This window comes from Onychomys torridus, chromosome 18 (genome assembly GCF_903995425.1).
Source record: "Onychomys torridus chromosome 18, mOncTor1.1, whole genome shotgun sequence".
NCBI classification, from domain to species: domain Eukaryota; kingdom Metazoa; phylum Chordata; class Mammalia; order Rodentia; family Cricetidae; genus Onychomys; species Onychomys torridus.
This window is the reverse complement of record NC_050460.1, coordinates 57,962,617-57,977,666: the sequence shown is the minus strand read 5'-3', so window position 1 is coordinate 57,977,666 and position 15,050 is coordinate 57,962,617. Positions and strand designations below refer to the sequence as shown.

At 47.1% G+C, this 15,050-nt stretch overlaps 1 protein-coding gene across 1 annotated transcript; it reads right to left on the bottom strand.

Annotated features, from left to right (window-relative positions):
• Window positions 1–760: 760 nt before the first annotated feature.
• Window positions 761–14,830, bottom strand: C18H21orf58 (chromosome 18 C21orf58 homolog). The gene is made up of 9 exons (XM_036168349.1): window positions 14,773–14,830; window positions 13,417–13,581; window positions 12,553–12,589; window positions 11,427–11,500; window positions 10,407–10,574; window positions 9,320–9,431; window positions 3,856–3,971; window positions 3,324–3,603; window positions 761–949 (listed from the first exon to the last, which is right to left on the bottom strand). The coding sequence occupies exons 2-8, from the start codon at window positions 13,474–13,476 to the stop codon at window positions 3,364–3,366; spliced, it is 807 nt and encodes a 268-aa protein (XP_036024242.1). The 5' UTR covers window positions 13,477–13,581; window positions 14,773–14,830; the 3' UTR covers window positions 761–949; window positions 3,324–3,363.
• Between the last annotated feature and the right edge of the window lie 220 nt (window positions 14,831–15,050).

The following is a 15,050-nucleotide window of genomic DNA, read 5'->3' as shown; positions in this document are numbered from 1 at the left end:
CCCCCACTTCTGCCAAGGATCTAGGTTTCCAATGATAGTTACATGAAATCTATGGATTGATTGCTAATGTGAAAGTTCCAGCCCATGCGTGGACCTGGTTGCTCACATCCCTGAGCCATCTTTAAAATCTCTGGGGAGTGCTGTACATCTTCTCAGGCTACAGGCGTGCACAACATGCCCTCAGTCCCCATCACCACAGCTAAGGGGCATGGCCAGGAAAAGCTTCTTCTTCCCCCAGTCACTAGGGAGCCCCAAGCCCACTACAGAGGCTGCTCAGACTCTTCAGTCTCCCACACATGGGCCTCAGGCAACTGGCTTGACAGGGACAAGGAAGACTGGATGTGAGGGTGTGTCCATGCCCACTTCCCCCTTGCTTCCCTAAGCCCATGGTGCTCATCGAGTCAGGGTACTCAGTGCTGGCATCCTTCCTCCTTGTTAACCCAGCAACGCCAGGCTGTCCAAGACAAACAACATCTGTCAAATTAATAATTACATAAGAGAAAAATCATGTTAGAAGTCATCATGAAAGAAAGGAAATTGTCGGGCTGGAGAGATGGCTCAGGGGTTAAGAGCACTGGCTGTTCTTCCAAAGGTCCTGAGTTCAATTCCCAGCAACCACAAGGTGGCTCACAACCATCTGTAATGAGATCTGGTGCCCTCTTCTGGCCTGCAGGGATGCGTGCAGGCAGAACACTGTATACATAATAAATACATAAATCTTTAAAAAAAAAAAAAAGAAAGAAAGAAAGAAATTGTCTGAGGTCTTTAATTGATGCTTTTAACAAAAGTGGTTCTGTAGGAAGTGGATGTCACCACCCTGAAGCTCCCTGGGGAGTGTGTTGCATTGTCTTGTTCATCCACAGGGACATGTCGTCATCGCTGTCTTCACTGTGTGGAAGCCAAGTCCACGCAGGGCTAACTGGCAACTCGGAATCATCTTGTCTCTGGCCTGTGGGGTTCCAAGGACTCAGAAGCAGAGACCAGCTTTTTTGTTGGGAATGTAGCAAATGAAAAGGCTTAGCCTCAAGCAAATCAAAGTTACTCTAATACTTGAAAACAGCATCTGCAGAGACAGGTGCAGTGCGGCACTCCAGTGATCCCAACTGCTGGAGAGGCTGAGACAGGAGGTCTGAGGCCAGCCTGAGCAACTCAGGGGAATGTTGTCTCAAAGCAGTAAAAGGGTAATGAATGTTAACTTAATGGAAGAGTACTTGGCTAGTGTGCTCAAAACCCTGGGTTCAATCAAGTAACACAAAATAATAAATCTTTTAAAATAAAACTTCAAGGGGTTGGGGATTTAGCTCAGTGGGTAGAGCCCTTGCCTAGCAAGTGCAAGGCCCTGGGTTCGGTCCTCAGCTCTGGAAAACAAAACACAAAAACATTAAGCCAAGTGTGGTGGTGCACTCCCAGCCAGCACTCAGGAGGCACAGAAAGGTGTGGATCCTTGTGAACATAGGCCTGCCTGGTCTACATAGTGAGTTCCAGGACGACCAGAGCTACATAATAGACCTCTCAAAAAACAAAAACAAACAAGCCATTAAAACAACAAAGAAGTTAGACGTAGTTAGCCATACTCTCAGTCTCAGAGGCACGTAGAGCTCATTGAATTTGAGTTCAAGGTCAGCCAGGACTACACGGTAAGCCCTGTCTCAGCAAACAAACAGAAAAAGGGGACAGGCGTGATGGTACATGCCTGAAATCCTAGCAGCGGTGAGGCTGAAACAGGAGGACCGTAGGTCTGCTGTCCGCCTGGGCTCGAAGGACCAAGCAGTAACAAAACTGAAGCCAAAAGGGAACGGATTTTACCAAAACAACAGAAAAACACCAGGAAGTCGAGGAAGTACGCACACATACATGAAAAGAAACCTAACAGGACCAGGGGACAGGTGGGCCAGGGAAGCCATCATCCTCCCTCCAGGAGCCAGGGTTCAGTCTGTGTGGCTTCTGGGAAAATGCCTTGTAAACTGTGTGTACATCCATCCATGTTTACATATACAGCCTGCAGGCCACACCTGTGTTCACACCTCACACGTTTGTTTCTTTTTTGTTTTATTTTGTTTTTTTTTTGTTTGGTTTGGGTTGGGGTTTTTTGGTGTATTTGAGACAGGGTTTCTCTTGTATAGCTTTGGAGCCTTTCTTGGAACTCACTCTGTAGCCCAGGCTGGCCTCGAACTCACAGAGATCCACCTGACTCTGCCTACCCAGTGCTGGGATTAAAGGCGTGCACCACCACTGCCCGGCATCTCTTGTGATTTTTTTATATGTGTATGTGTGTTTTGCCTGCATGTGTGTATGTGTACCATGTGTTTGCCTGATGTCCATGGAAATCAGAAAAGACATTGAATCCCCTGGAACTGGAGTCACAGTACTGAGTTTCCATGTACTGGGAACTGAACCTGGGTTTTTTGCAAGAGCAACAAACGGTCTTAACTCTTAACCGTGGAGCCATCTCTCCAGCCCTTTCTTGTTTGGTTTTTGTGACAGAGTCTTTCTCAACAACTCTGGCTGTCCTGAAACTATGTAGACGAGGCTGGCCTCGAACTTAGTCATCAACCTGCCTCTGCCTGTCCAGTACTAGGACTAAAGGTGTGTGCCACCATGCCCAGTTCCTGATTTTATTTGTAATTACATGTAATCTATGACCGTTGCGGGCATGACAATCAGGTCTTCCCCAGTTACTATATTTGACTTTCCCTTGGTTTGTGTGTGGGCATCAGGGACATCACCCAGGGCCTCACACGTGTTCAACAAACTGTCTGCTACTGAGAGCTCTGTCTCCGGCCTCAATTTGACTCTTGTTCCAGCCCTCCATAGGAATGTTAAAGTGTGTATGTAGCTCTAATGATTTATTCTGATCTGGAACTGTTCTTCTTACAAGTCTTTCATAATAAAATGTGTTTCACCTGGGTGAGGCTTTGGTCGCCTAGCTTTCCCAGATGGCCCTGGAGAGTAATCAAGACTGGAAGACCATGATGTTTCCTGAGATAGGTGAATGGCCCGACCCAGCTCGAAAGGCATCATGGTTTTCAGTGCAGCTCCAGGGGAAAATCCAGGGTGTCAAATGAGGGGTGTCCCGGGACCTGGGCTGAGGTGAAGGTCACTCTATGGGACCAGTCCTGCCGGGCTGTCAAAAGATCTAATAAGACACAGCTTTCCCAGAGGGTGACATGACTCCACATTGACGGGCAACTGGGGCTGAGACCCTCGACTGAAATGTTTTCTGGCTCCTTCTAATTAGCCACAGTTCACTGGCCTAACCACAGGGTGCCTGTGCTCTTCAGCACACATCGAGGAGAGGTGACCAGGCCCATCTTTCCACTTACCTGCTGCAAGACACTAGCTTTCTCCCTCTAGACTTCCGTGCTAGGGGTAGCTGGGATGGGAGGTAGTCGGCTCAGTCAGGTGGCTCACAGAGGGCAAGAAGCTGGCTGCGTGTGGAAAGGCAGTGGCTGCAACCACTGGGGGCCACCCCAAATATCCCGAAGGGGTGCCTGTGGAGGCAGCCTGCAGCTGGGTGGGGGGTGCATAGTGGTGGTGGTGGTGCACTGGGGGTAGCTTCTGCTTTTCAGCTCTCAAGACTCCATGGTGCACCCATCGTTGGTCCTGGCAGAGTACACAGCCAGGTCAGGATTGCAGCATCCTTTCCCTATACCTGGGCCCAAACTGTTGGGAAGGGCAGCAGAATGGGATGGGAACAACCTGGGCATAGAGTTCTCTGTGCCCCAGCTACCTGTTCCTCATACAGAGGGACTGGAGACAATGCCTTTACCACATTTCCACAAGCCAGAGAAACCCTTGCACTGGTACCCAGGAGCATCCCCCAGCCAATGACTAAATCTCAGCACCCAAACCTACCTGGAGGGTAGTAGCACGTGGCCCTGTGGACCCAGGTGGCAAAGCTTTGAGCATCATGTTCTGCATGAGGATCTGGTGCATCTGTGCATTCTGCATTAGCATCATCTCCACCATGTCTAAAAAGAGAGTCAGGTCCTTATTCATATGTTGGCACCTGATGATAGACTCTACTCTGAAACTAACTGCCCCTTACGTTTGTTAAAGCAGACGTGGAGCCTAACAGCACTGGAGAGTGTTCCGGGCAAATGTGTCTGTGTATATTAAAAAGGAAAAGGAAAATTAGAGATAAGAGAAGACAAGGGAGACCAGGTGGAATGGAAAGTAGCTGAAACGACTTTCCAGTCTCCAGAGGGAGGGTAGCCCTGCCCAGCCCTGAAGTGATTCGTTACTACAGTACGGAGTGGGTATCACTCTATGACACACGTGCCTGGCAACATTCTAACTTTTGACAGTGTAATGAACAAACATCATTTTTCCCCCCACAGCAACTAGACTCTGTAAACAGAGTGTTGGGACTCTTGTCAGCCTCCCCAAAGGAACATCTCTAAGAGCCACCTTCTCAACCAAACAAACAGCTAAGCCCAGAGTTTCAGGGTGGGGCTCAAACAGAAGCACCAGGACCTGGACCACCTAGGCCAGACCATAGGAACCAGGTAGGAAGCCAGACCTTTGCTGTGACTCCCGTGCAAGACAGAGACAAGTCAAGAGGCTAAGTGGCAGTCCCACTCAGAACAAAGACTCTAGGATCTTTGGGTGAGGCCCCACCCAGCAGCATCAGTGGCAGGTGCTCTGGAAGGACCGGTCTGCTAATTCGAACTGTTTGGGCACCCTTGTTAAAGTCTAGCAGGACAACTAGATAAGAGACCAGATGTTATCACCATGCTCTGTGATGTCATTCAATCCATCACTGGCTACAATGTGGATACGCCTTAGGTACAGTATACTAACTACGCTAAGCCAGTCACAGGCATCAAAAATTACCTGACTCCAGTTACATACTCAAACATGTCAAATTCAGAAAAAACAAGCAAAATGGTGACTACAGAGACTGGGGGGCGCCGGGAGAATTTCAAGGTACACAATATTTTAAAAGCTGTAAGATCAAGTATTTTTTAAAAATTGCTGAGTAGTGATGGTGCATGCCTTTAATCTCAGCACTTGGGAGACAGAGGCAGGCAGATCTCTAAGTTCAGAGCTAGACTGGCCTACAGAGCTAGTTCCAGGACAGCAAGAATTACACAGAGAAACCCTGTCTTGAAAAACGAAAACAGCCGGGTGGTGGTGACACACACCTTTAATCCCAGCACTCGGGAGGCAGAGGCAGGCGGATCTCTGTGAGTTTGAGGCCAGCCTGGTCTACAGAGCAAGACCCAGGAAAGGCGAAAAGCTACACAGAGAAACCCTGTCTCGAAGAAAAAAAAAAAAAAAAAAGAAAAAGAAAAACAAACAAACAAAACCTCTCTTGATTATTTGTTGTAGTACAACAATACCATTTAATTCACACCACTGAAATGTACAGCTGTGGTGGTTTGAATATAACTGGCTACCATAAGCTCACAGGGAGTGGCACTATTAGGAGGTGTGGCCTTGTTGGAGGAAGTGTGTCACTGTGAGGGCAGGCTTTGGGGTCTCCTATGCTCAAGCTACACCTAGTTCAGACGACTTCTGGCTGTCTAAGGGATCAAGAATTAGCCACATCTCCACAAACAGGTCTTATTTCTTTTTATTGTTGTTGGCTTGTTTTTTCAAGGTCTTAGCATGCAGTTCTGGCTGTCCTGGAACTCACTATGTAGCCCAGGCTGGCCTCGAACTCCCAGAGATCCGCTAGCCTCTGCCTTTTGAGTGCTAGGATTAAAGGCATGTGCCACTATGAGGCTTTCTTTTTGTTTTAATGATTAGAAATGGAAATTGGGGGAGGAGGGGTTGGGGATTTAGCTCAGTGGTAGAGCGCTTGCCTAGCAAGCTCAAGGTCCTGGGTTCAATCCTCAGCTCTGAAAAAAACAAAAAGAAATGGAAATGGTGCTCAAGTAGGAGTCGTTGTAATGTCCACTTCCCTTTCAATAGCAAAAATACAAAATTGTTCAATATTTTAAATATTGATTACTTTTAATTATGTGGTGGGAGGTGCATATGAGTGCAGGTGCCCATGGGGGCTTTGGAGCTCCTGGAACTGGAGTTATAGACAGTTGTGAGCCACCCAGAGTGAGAGGGAGCTGAATTCAGGTGCTCAGCAAGAGCAGTCCACTCTCTTAACAGCTGAGCCATCTTCCCAACCTTTTAAAATGTTTACTTTACTGTACTTTAACATTTTTGTTATTAATAGAAACAATAACTATGCCTGACCCAGTTAATTTTCTTTCCTTAAGAAAAAGTTTTTGTTTGGGTTATAAGAATTTGGTTTGAGCCAGCCTGGGCTACAAAGTGAGTTCCAGGAAAGTGCAAAGCTACACAGAGAAACCCTGTCTCGGAAAAAAAAGGAAAAGAAAAAAAAAAAAAAAAGAATTTGTTTTGAGCCTGGCGGTGGTGGCACATGCTTTTAATCCCAGCACTAGGGAGGCAGAGCCAGGTGGATCTCATTGAGTTCGAGGCCAGCCTGGGCTACCAAGTAAGTTCCAGGAAAAGGGCGCAAAGATACAGAGAGAAACCCTGTGTCAAAAAAACCAAAAAAAAACCAAAAAAAAAAAAAAAAAAAAAAAAAAAAAGATTTTTGTTTGAAAATATAGGCCAGGCAGTGGTGGCACATGCCTTTAATCCCAGCACTCAGGAGGCAGAGGCAGACGGATCTCTGTGAGTTCAAGGCCAGCCTGGTCTACAGAGCGAGCACCAAAGCTATACAGAGAAATCCTGTTTGTGGGGGGGAGGGAGAAAGAAAGAAAGAAAGAAAGAAAGAAAGAAAGAAAGAAAGAAAGAAAGAAAGAAAGAAAGAAAGAAAGAAAGAAAAAATATATTTTGCACTATATTTTGAAAGATTAAGCTTTTGTCAACATAATATATATATGTGTGTGTGTGTGTATTATACCAAATAATGAGAAAATAAATTCTTTTGTAAAGACAGTGGAAAAAAAAAGAATTAGCCACTTCTCCACTCTCGGCTCCTTTAGCACCACGTCTGCCTGCATGATGCCATGTCCTGCGATGATGATAATGGACTAAACCTCTGAAACTGTGAGGCACCTCATTAAATGTTTTCCTTTATAAGAGTCGCTGTGGGGGTGGGGATTTAACTCAGTGGTAGAGTGCTTGCCTAGCAAGTGCAAGGCCCTGGGTTTGGTCCTCAGTTCTGGCACAAAAAAAAAAAAAAAAAAAAAAAGAGTCGCTGTGGTCATGGTGTCTCTTCACAGCAATAGAAACCCCAGCCAAGACAACATCTAACAAACAGTTCGTGTGTGCTTTGTTGTTTGTTTGTTTTGAGACAGGGTCTCTCCATGTAGCCCTGGCTATGCTGGAACTGCTAGAGAGCTACCTGCTCTGCCTCCCCAGCTCTGGGACTAAAGGTGTGCGCCACTAAGCCTCACTGTTGAGTTGGTTTTGATGTTTTGCTTTTTTGTTTTCTGAGAAAAGGTCTCATGTAGCCTAGGTTGACTTCAAACTCACTGTGTAGCCAAGGATGACCCTGAACTTTTCATTCTTACCTCTAGATCCCAAGTACTGGGGTTACAGGTGTGTCACCACACCTGGTTTATATAATACTAAGGAAAAAGTAATGGCTCAAACTAGGCTTTTAATTATTTTTTCTTTCTTTCCTTTTGTTTGTTTGTTTGTTTGTTTGTTTAAGACAGGGTTTCTCTGTGTAGTTTTGGTGCCTGTCCTGGATCTCGCTCTGTAGACCAGGCTGGCCTCGAACTCAAGAGACCCGCCTGGCTCTGTCTCCCAAGTGCTGGAAATAAAGATGTGCACCACTGCTGCCCGGCTTAAATTCTTTTCTAGAATTTCAATTATTTATCTTTGGATTTGATTAGGAAGGAATTGTGGTCTTTTGGAGGAGTTATTTTGACTTCCTTTTTCATATGCCCTCTATTTCCAGAGAGTAAAGAACAATTGCATTGGAGTTATTATTGAGTCTGCAGTCACCAGGGTAACCTGCCTGGCTTAACCTTTGCCTCCACTAGTGCAGTATGGGGTGTATACACCCCCCCCCAACCATAGCTAAGTAAATGTCATTAAAAATAAAATATGTGGGGACTGGAGAGCTGGCTCAGAGGTTAAGAGCACTGGCTGCTCTTCCAGAGGTCCTGAGTTCAATTGCCAGCAATCACATGGTGGCTTACAACCAACCATCTGTAATGAGATCTAGTGCCCTCTTCTGGAATACTGTATACATAATAAATAAATAAATCTTAAAAAAATTAAATAATCCTGGCATTGGTGGCGCACGCCTTTAATCCCAGCACTCGGGAGGCAGAGTCAGGTGGATCTCTGTGAGTTCGAGGCCAGCCTGGTCTACAGAGCAAGATCCAGGAAAGGTGCAAAGCTACACAGAGAAACCCTGTCTCGAAAAACAAAACAAACAAACAGACAAACAAACAAATAAATAAATAAATATTAATTAATTAAAATATGTGATTGGAGAAATGGCTCAGTGGTTAAGAGCACTGACTGTTCTTTCAGAGAACCTGAGTCTGATTCCCAGCATTCATATGACAGCTAACAACTGTAATTCCAGTTCCAGAGGACCTGATGCTTTCTTCTAGCCTCTAAGAGCCATACATGAACAAAATACACTGATATACATGTAGGCAAAACATTCATACACAGACTAAAAATCCTTTTTAAAATGACTTAGGAAGTGTTCAGGTCTCAAACCCAAAATGACAACCTGGGCTCAGTTCAGGCTGGACTCTGACCCAAAATACTAAACACTCAGCATTCCTCAGAAACCTTGTGAAGTGGGTTTCTGTTTGCCTGAAAAAGCCATTTCTTATCTGCTCTTCCAGCCCCCAGTCTCTTGAAAGGGCATCGAGTTCTTTGTTAATTCAAATGAGCCTCCAGCCGATAAAAGCCCCACAGAGATAGAAAATAAACAACTCACAAGTCTCAGGAAGTCTTTGAAGCCTACCAGATACACAAAGTACCTCCTTCCACAGTTATATAAGCAGTAAGGATTGCTGAGGGGTTCAGACCAGCCAAGCTGCCTGGAAGAGTTGGCCTATTGATTTGCAGAGCTCTGGGATTCCAACTTTCATGAGTCATTACCCACCTTGTGGTGGACTTTTGGTGATCCGGCTGCTTGTTAATTGTCCTTGTTTCTGTAGGTAACCCCAATAAACTCATTAATTCACCAAGTTGGATTTTAGGGGTATTGTTACTTTCGTCTGTTACTGGTTCTCTATCTGGGGTGAATAGATGTTTATGTTGCATCTCACCAGGAAAAGTGTCATACAACACCTACTTACAAAAAAAGTTTTCCCTTTCAGTATATAGTATCACAAACCTAAGGTAATAGCAATCTAGAACACATACACACCTTCCTTGATACTTCCTGATCTTTGAGTGGGAAAGGCCTGAGGAGGAGAAATCTGTGCAATCAGTGGCTGCTGGGGTAGCTGCTGAATGATGGTGGCAGGAGGCTGGGGGACCTAAGAAAGGCCAGTTGATTAGCTATCTGAATGTACAGTCTTCACAAGTATCCTCCATCCTCCCAATCATTTATCCATCCATACATCCCATCCATCGATCTGCCCTCCTACCTATCCACCTACCCATCCATCCACCCATTCACCCATCCCTCCATCTATCATCCTCCTGAAGAGAAATTTAAATTATTAACACTGAGCCAGTGAGATGCTTAGCAGGTAAAGGTATTCACCAAGAGACTTGGCAACTTGGCTTTGATCCCCAGAACCCACATAATAGTGGAAAGACAGAACCTATCCCACATATGTACTGCGGTGCATATGCCCCACATATGCATTCCATTCACACAGACACACAGACACACACACACACTCTAACAGTACATACAAATTAAAAAGTATATATCATTTGCCCAAGAAGTCAGTTAATTTCTGTTACTTGTGACTCAGAATGCTGTGTGTAGACCACACCACATAAAGCTCTCAGAACGGTATGCCCTGCTGTTTGTAAGCCCTGTCCCTAAGCCTAGGGCTTAAGCATCCCTGGTCACTGTGTATGAAAGGGTTGTGCTTCTCTGAATTCAGAGTCCACTGGCGCTAAACTTCCCCAATCCTTCCAATACTGTTAGGTGGGTCTAGGAGGAGGTGAGTCTGCCATCCTTAGGGAGGTAGCCATCCCTAAGTCTGTCCTCCATGTATTTCCCCAGATGACCCATGGTGCCATGGGCAGCAAATGAAGCTGCTATTGGCTCTTAACAGATTGAACCTCTCCAGAGCTCTGGCATCCTGCTGGGACCTCCTGGAAAAGAAATGAGAGTCATTGCCCTCCCTTCCCGGAAGCAGGAGGGAAGAGAGAGACACCTCTGGCCTCCCTGATTGGATGGCCTGCCAGCAATACGGTGCACTTCTGCATAGCTAGGAAGTCTCACTTTTGACCCTCCTACCCCACTAGAAGTTTCTGTTACCCAAGAGCCCTACCGGGGCCTGGATGATCCTTGGTGGCTCTGGAGGTCTGGGCAGAGGCGGGGAGGCAGCAGGGAAGGTATTCACGGGAGGCACCTCTGGGTTCAGGGCTGGCACCATGGTTCTCTCGTGGGTCCTCCTCCAGGCATGGGCTGGGGAGTGCTCATTCATCAGCTGCTGTTCCTAAGAGGTTGACAGCCTTTTGGTTATAAAGCTATCAGCAGAGGACCCTGATCCAACCTGTGGACCTCACTGGGTGAGCAGGCTCTCACCAGTATGGTTTCCTCATACCTCACCCCTGCCAGGAACTATGGTACCCAAATGTTCAGGGTGGAGTCCCTGGAACTAGGGATCTCTTTGTCCCTCTTCCCAATGGGACCATATTGAATAAATCATTTTTTCTGCTCTCCACTGTTAATTTGACTTCTAATTGGCTTATTGAGAATGGGAGGCCAACCTGGACTTGGGACAAAGGTGATGACCCCAAGTTCAATAATACTCCTTAGAAAACACTTGGAAATTCTGTTTATCTTAACATGTACCAAATACTTGCAATATGTTTCTAGTTGTTATTGTTTCCCAGCCAACAATCTAATGGTTCTTCATGCATGTAGGTAGCTGGCTACCCCACTGTAGAAAGAGCAAACTTCTTGTCCCAGGGGATTGTGGGGATGACACCCATACAGATGCTTCTACACAGGGCCACTTCTTGCTGTTGGCCAGTTTAGTTTATGTGAATTCCATGTCCAAGGGAATGGGCCTTGACTCATTGCCTGCTCTGTGACAGTGACCTAGGCAGTTTCTAAGCTCACATACTGCCTATACCTGACATTTACCTTCTCCAATTTCCTCAGAGAAGTGATAGGCTGGGAGTATTAGTCTCTTAAATGCTCACAGTTTCAGTTACCACCCCCCAATTTGCAAGCATTATCTAATTGACCCCAGGAGTACAGACAAGCACTTGTTGGAGACTCCTAGCCAGTGTATTAGCCTGTGGAGAGTTAGGCCCCCGGTTAGGCAGGTGGACAGGCCTACCCAGAGTTTCTGCAGAAGGTCTTTCCTTCTCCTCAAAGCACTCTGCAGGGCAGCGTCTGGCTTTTCCTGCTGTCCTGGATGGAGAAGGCACACATCACTGAGGAATATATCCTGGCTGGTAGCTCTGGCCGAGTGCCCCAACTTCCCTGCACCCTGGGATTCAGAGTAGTCTGGAACCTGCTGAGCTCATGTCTGTCATAAACATCCATTCCAAAGAAGGAAGGACCAGGGCTGGGGCAGGGAGAGAGGGGGCTATGGTAGAGAGGGGAGGACTTGGTTAGAGTCAGCCCAGTGGACTTCTTGGTCCTGGAAGGCACTGGAAGTCAGTAGAACAGATCTCTTTTAGTGCTCCAGCAATCTGTACTGCAGTCATGCCTCCATAGCCCTGGCCTCAAGCTGTCTGGAAAAGACAGGCATGCTCACCAACTGGAGGGAAGAAGGTCTTACTCCAGAGAAAGCTCTGGAAGGAGCATGCTTGCCCTGGCATCCTATTGGAGCTGGGATTTTGATGATACCTGGACAGGCTTCTCTGGAAGCTTTACCTGGGACACCCTTTGGCACATTTGTGGCCATTGGATTGTGTAGGGGTGCCCTGGATCATGCGGCCTGGTTTGCCAATTTCCATCTAGATTTGAGACTTCCCAGGTCAGTCAGTGTTCCCAGAGTTACCCACAGTATGAATACTCCATGTTTTAAAGAATAAGACATGTTCCTCTGGCCTTGGATCCTCATTCAGATGTTCATAAGCCCATATTCTGGTCCCAGGTACTGAGAAGGATAAGACTGAGTTCCTGCCCATCCCTGGAGTCAGAACAATATGAATCTGAATTGGTTGGGACAATTGCTACACTGAGCAATCTGTCACATGACCACTCTGTGCCTATATTTTCTCATCTACAAGATGTATTCCCTCTAAGAGTCTTCTGGCTAAGGGTGCAGCATATGTGCACACATGTGGGCATGCCAGTGGTGTGTGTGTGTGTGTGTGTGTGTGTGTGTGTGTGTGTGTGTGTGTATGTTTTACAGGTGAAAACAAAAGCCAAGGCCTGCTCTGTGCTCTGCCTGCCATACCTCTGGTCTATTCTCTTTCCTACTTGCATGTGCCCAAGCATCTTAAAGCTCTTACCTGCTCTGTCCATGCTTTCACGTTCCTGTCCCAGCATCTGTGAGGAGGAAACTGGGATGGTGACTTGGCTCCAGGTTGGTGAGTGGAGTCTGTGCTGCCCACCCGCCTGTGTAGTTGATATTCCAGAAGCTAGAGGAGTGGGTCAACACCCCAAAGGAAGTATGGAGGGCAAGAGGCACTTTACAAGTGAGTAGATGGGGCAAGGGTCACCATTCTATCAAGGATTATTCTGGTCATGTTCTCAAACATAATGCATGCTGTCCATCTTAAACCCAAAGAGGATACCCTGAGGGGCCCCAAGATGATGATCTGATAAGACACAAGTAACACATCCTAGTGTACACTGATGGGCATCAAAGGGTTTCCCTGATGGAACCCAAACGGGACATCCTGAAGGGCTCCAAGAAGGATGCTCTAGACAGATTTCTGAGTAGCAGCCCTTGCAGAGACTACCCCCAGTTGGTATCCAGGGCCAGTGGGGCCCTGAACTAGGGGTTCCAGGGTTGGTAATAGATAGGAAGTAGAAGAGGAACAAGGCAGAGCGTGCCGAGAAGCTGACCATGGCCAGCGTGGGTCCCCATGGACCCTATGCTTTATTGCTTGCTAGGGCAGGCATGTTGGGCATTGATCACTCAGAATTTCATAGATGGTGGAAAAGGTGGAGAAGACTAGGCATGACTGGATTTTCCCTGGGGATGCTGGACTCTATCTCCACAGTAAGGAATATCTCTTTAAACACGAGCCTGGAGATACAGGAGTTTTATAGGGATGTGCCCCAGAAGTTCGCTTGCTTCCTGACTTTGAGGCAGGAGATGAGAGCGAGCAACAGGGGTCGACAACAGCAGTGGGTAGGCTCTGTCTTACCTGTTCCAGGACTTGCAATGTCAGCCGGGTCATCTGATCTGCCACTGAGGAGTCCAGCATCCTAACCACTGTATAAGAGGCCACCGAGAGGTGCGAGGTTGAAGTCCCACTCTGCCTTGGCCCTTGGTTACATGCAGCAAAGAGTCCCCTCAGGGGTCATGGTGCCTCAAGACAAGAGAAGAGTAAATAAGAGATTGACTGTCCCTCCCTAGACTGTGACAGTTGACACTCTGTGGAAGGGAGGTTGCCAGGATGCCTCTGAGAGTCCTTCCTGGGCTCTGTGTCTAGTAAATGGGTTGCCTGTAAACACTGATCCACAGGCGTGGCCAGGCACAGATCAGCGGGGGAGGTAAAAAGCCAGAGGGACATACTTCAGATTCCTCCAGACACCGCTTACCCAGGGAAGTAATGCAAAAGAATGAGTCAAGGAAGGACCCCCATCTCCCCTAGATCCACACCCACTGTGGTTACAGTCAACTCCTGTTGCTCTATGCTAATCTCCTGCTGCCACAAACTGACAGAAGTTCCTACTTCCGGAGCAAGCCTTTTCCCTGAGTCTGGCTTCACAAGGAGGAGCTATGACTTCTTGTTTGCTTTTTTCTGCAGTGTAGAACTAACTACGTTCTAGCAGTTTCCAAAGTCGGGAGGCAGGCTGTACCTACCAGCAAGTGTACTACTTCTGGTGCACAGCCCTATAAAGCTGCCTCTGTGACACTTTGTCCTTACTTGGAACCTTCAAAGGAAAAAAAGGCAATGTGGCTGGACACCAGGAGGACCATGGGGAAGGAGCATTTTTTGTAGCAGAGACTTTGGTCAGAGAGAGGTCAAGTGCACTTCCAAAGGGGGCACCCAGCCAGAGGGTACAGACAAGAGTAAAGAAAAGGAGGTCACATATGGGGGTGGAGGCTCGAAACTAAATGGGGTGTGAGTCAGCGCCTCCTCTTGAGTAAGGAGATGGAGCTAGGCCACAGCACGGTCTAAGACCTATGAACCTAAGAGAAAATCAGGGTAGGGTCAGCACCCCCAGAACCCGGGCTAACTCCGGAAACTGCATCTGACTGAAGGAGAGGCAGACATAGACAAGGGAAGCAAAAGCATGCTCCCTGAGGTGGTGGCTTCTCTTCTCAGAACACATTGCTAGGAGAAACAGCAAGGCTTGGGAGTGGGTATCATAAACAGGACCGATAAGGGAAAGCAGGAACTATCCTCAGTTGGGACATCTAAGATGTTTTCCCTCAGTTTGACTTGGCTTGTGGCTCTCCGGGAGTTAGTGCCTTTCTTATGACATTGTACTGAAGTCATAATCCATCAACAACACAATTTACCCCTGCAATGCCAACCCTAGAAGCAGCTAACCTGTTTCTCTGTTGCAAAATGCCCATCCTCTTTCTGCACTGGCTTCTTTAGTTGGAAGTTGCTAAGCACAGTAAATGTTTACAGGGTAAGGAGCCCTGTCCAATGCCGGTGAGAGCATCAGTGTAACTCACTCCGGTAGCTTTTAATACTAAAAATAAATTGAAACAAGATCCAAGTGCGATGCCTGCAGAGCTGCTTTCACGTTCATAAACGGCTTTCTGCGGCCGTTGGCTCAGGTGAACTGGGCACATGCTCCCCTATTGCCTATAGTAAATGGA

What these genes read in the sequence shown, in the direction of transcription:
- C18H21orf58 (XM_036168349.1), bottom strand. Translation starts at nt 13,476, where the DNA reads ATGCTGGACTCCTCAGTGGCAGATCAGATGACCCGGCTGACATTGCAA. An exon ending in ACCTTCTGCAGAAACTCTGG is followed by an intron (nt 10,575 to 11,426) that starts GTAGGCCTGTCC and finishes TCAACCTCTTAG; the next exon opens with GAACAGCAGCTGATGAATGA. An exon ending in CAAGGATCATCCAGGCCCCG is followed by an intron (nt 9,432 to 10,406) that starts GTAGGGCTCTTG and finishes GGCCTTTCTTAG; the next exon opens with GTCCCCCAGCCTCCTGCCAC.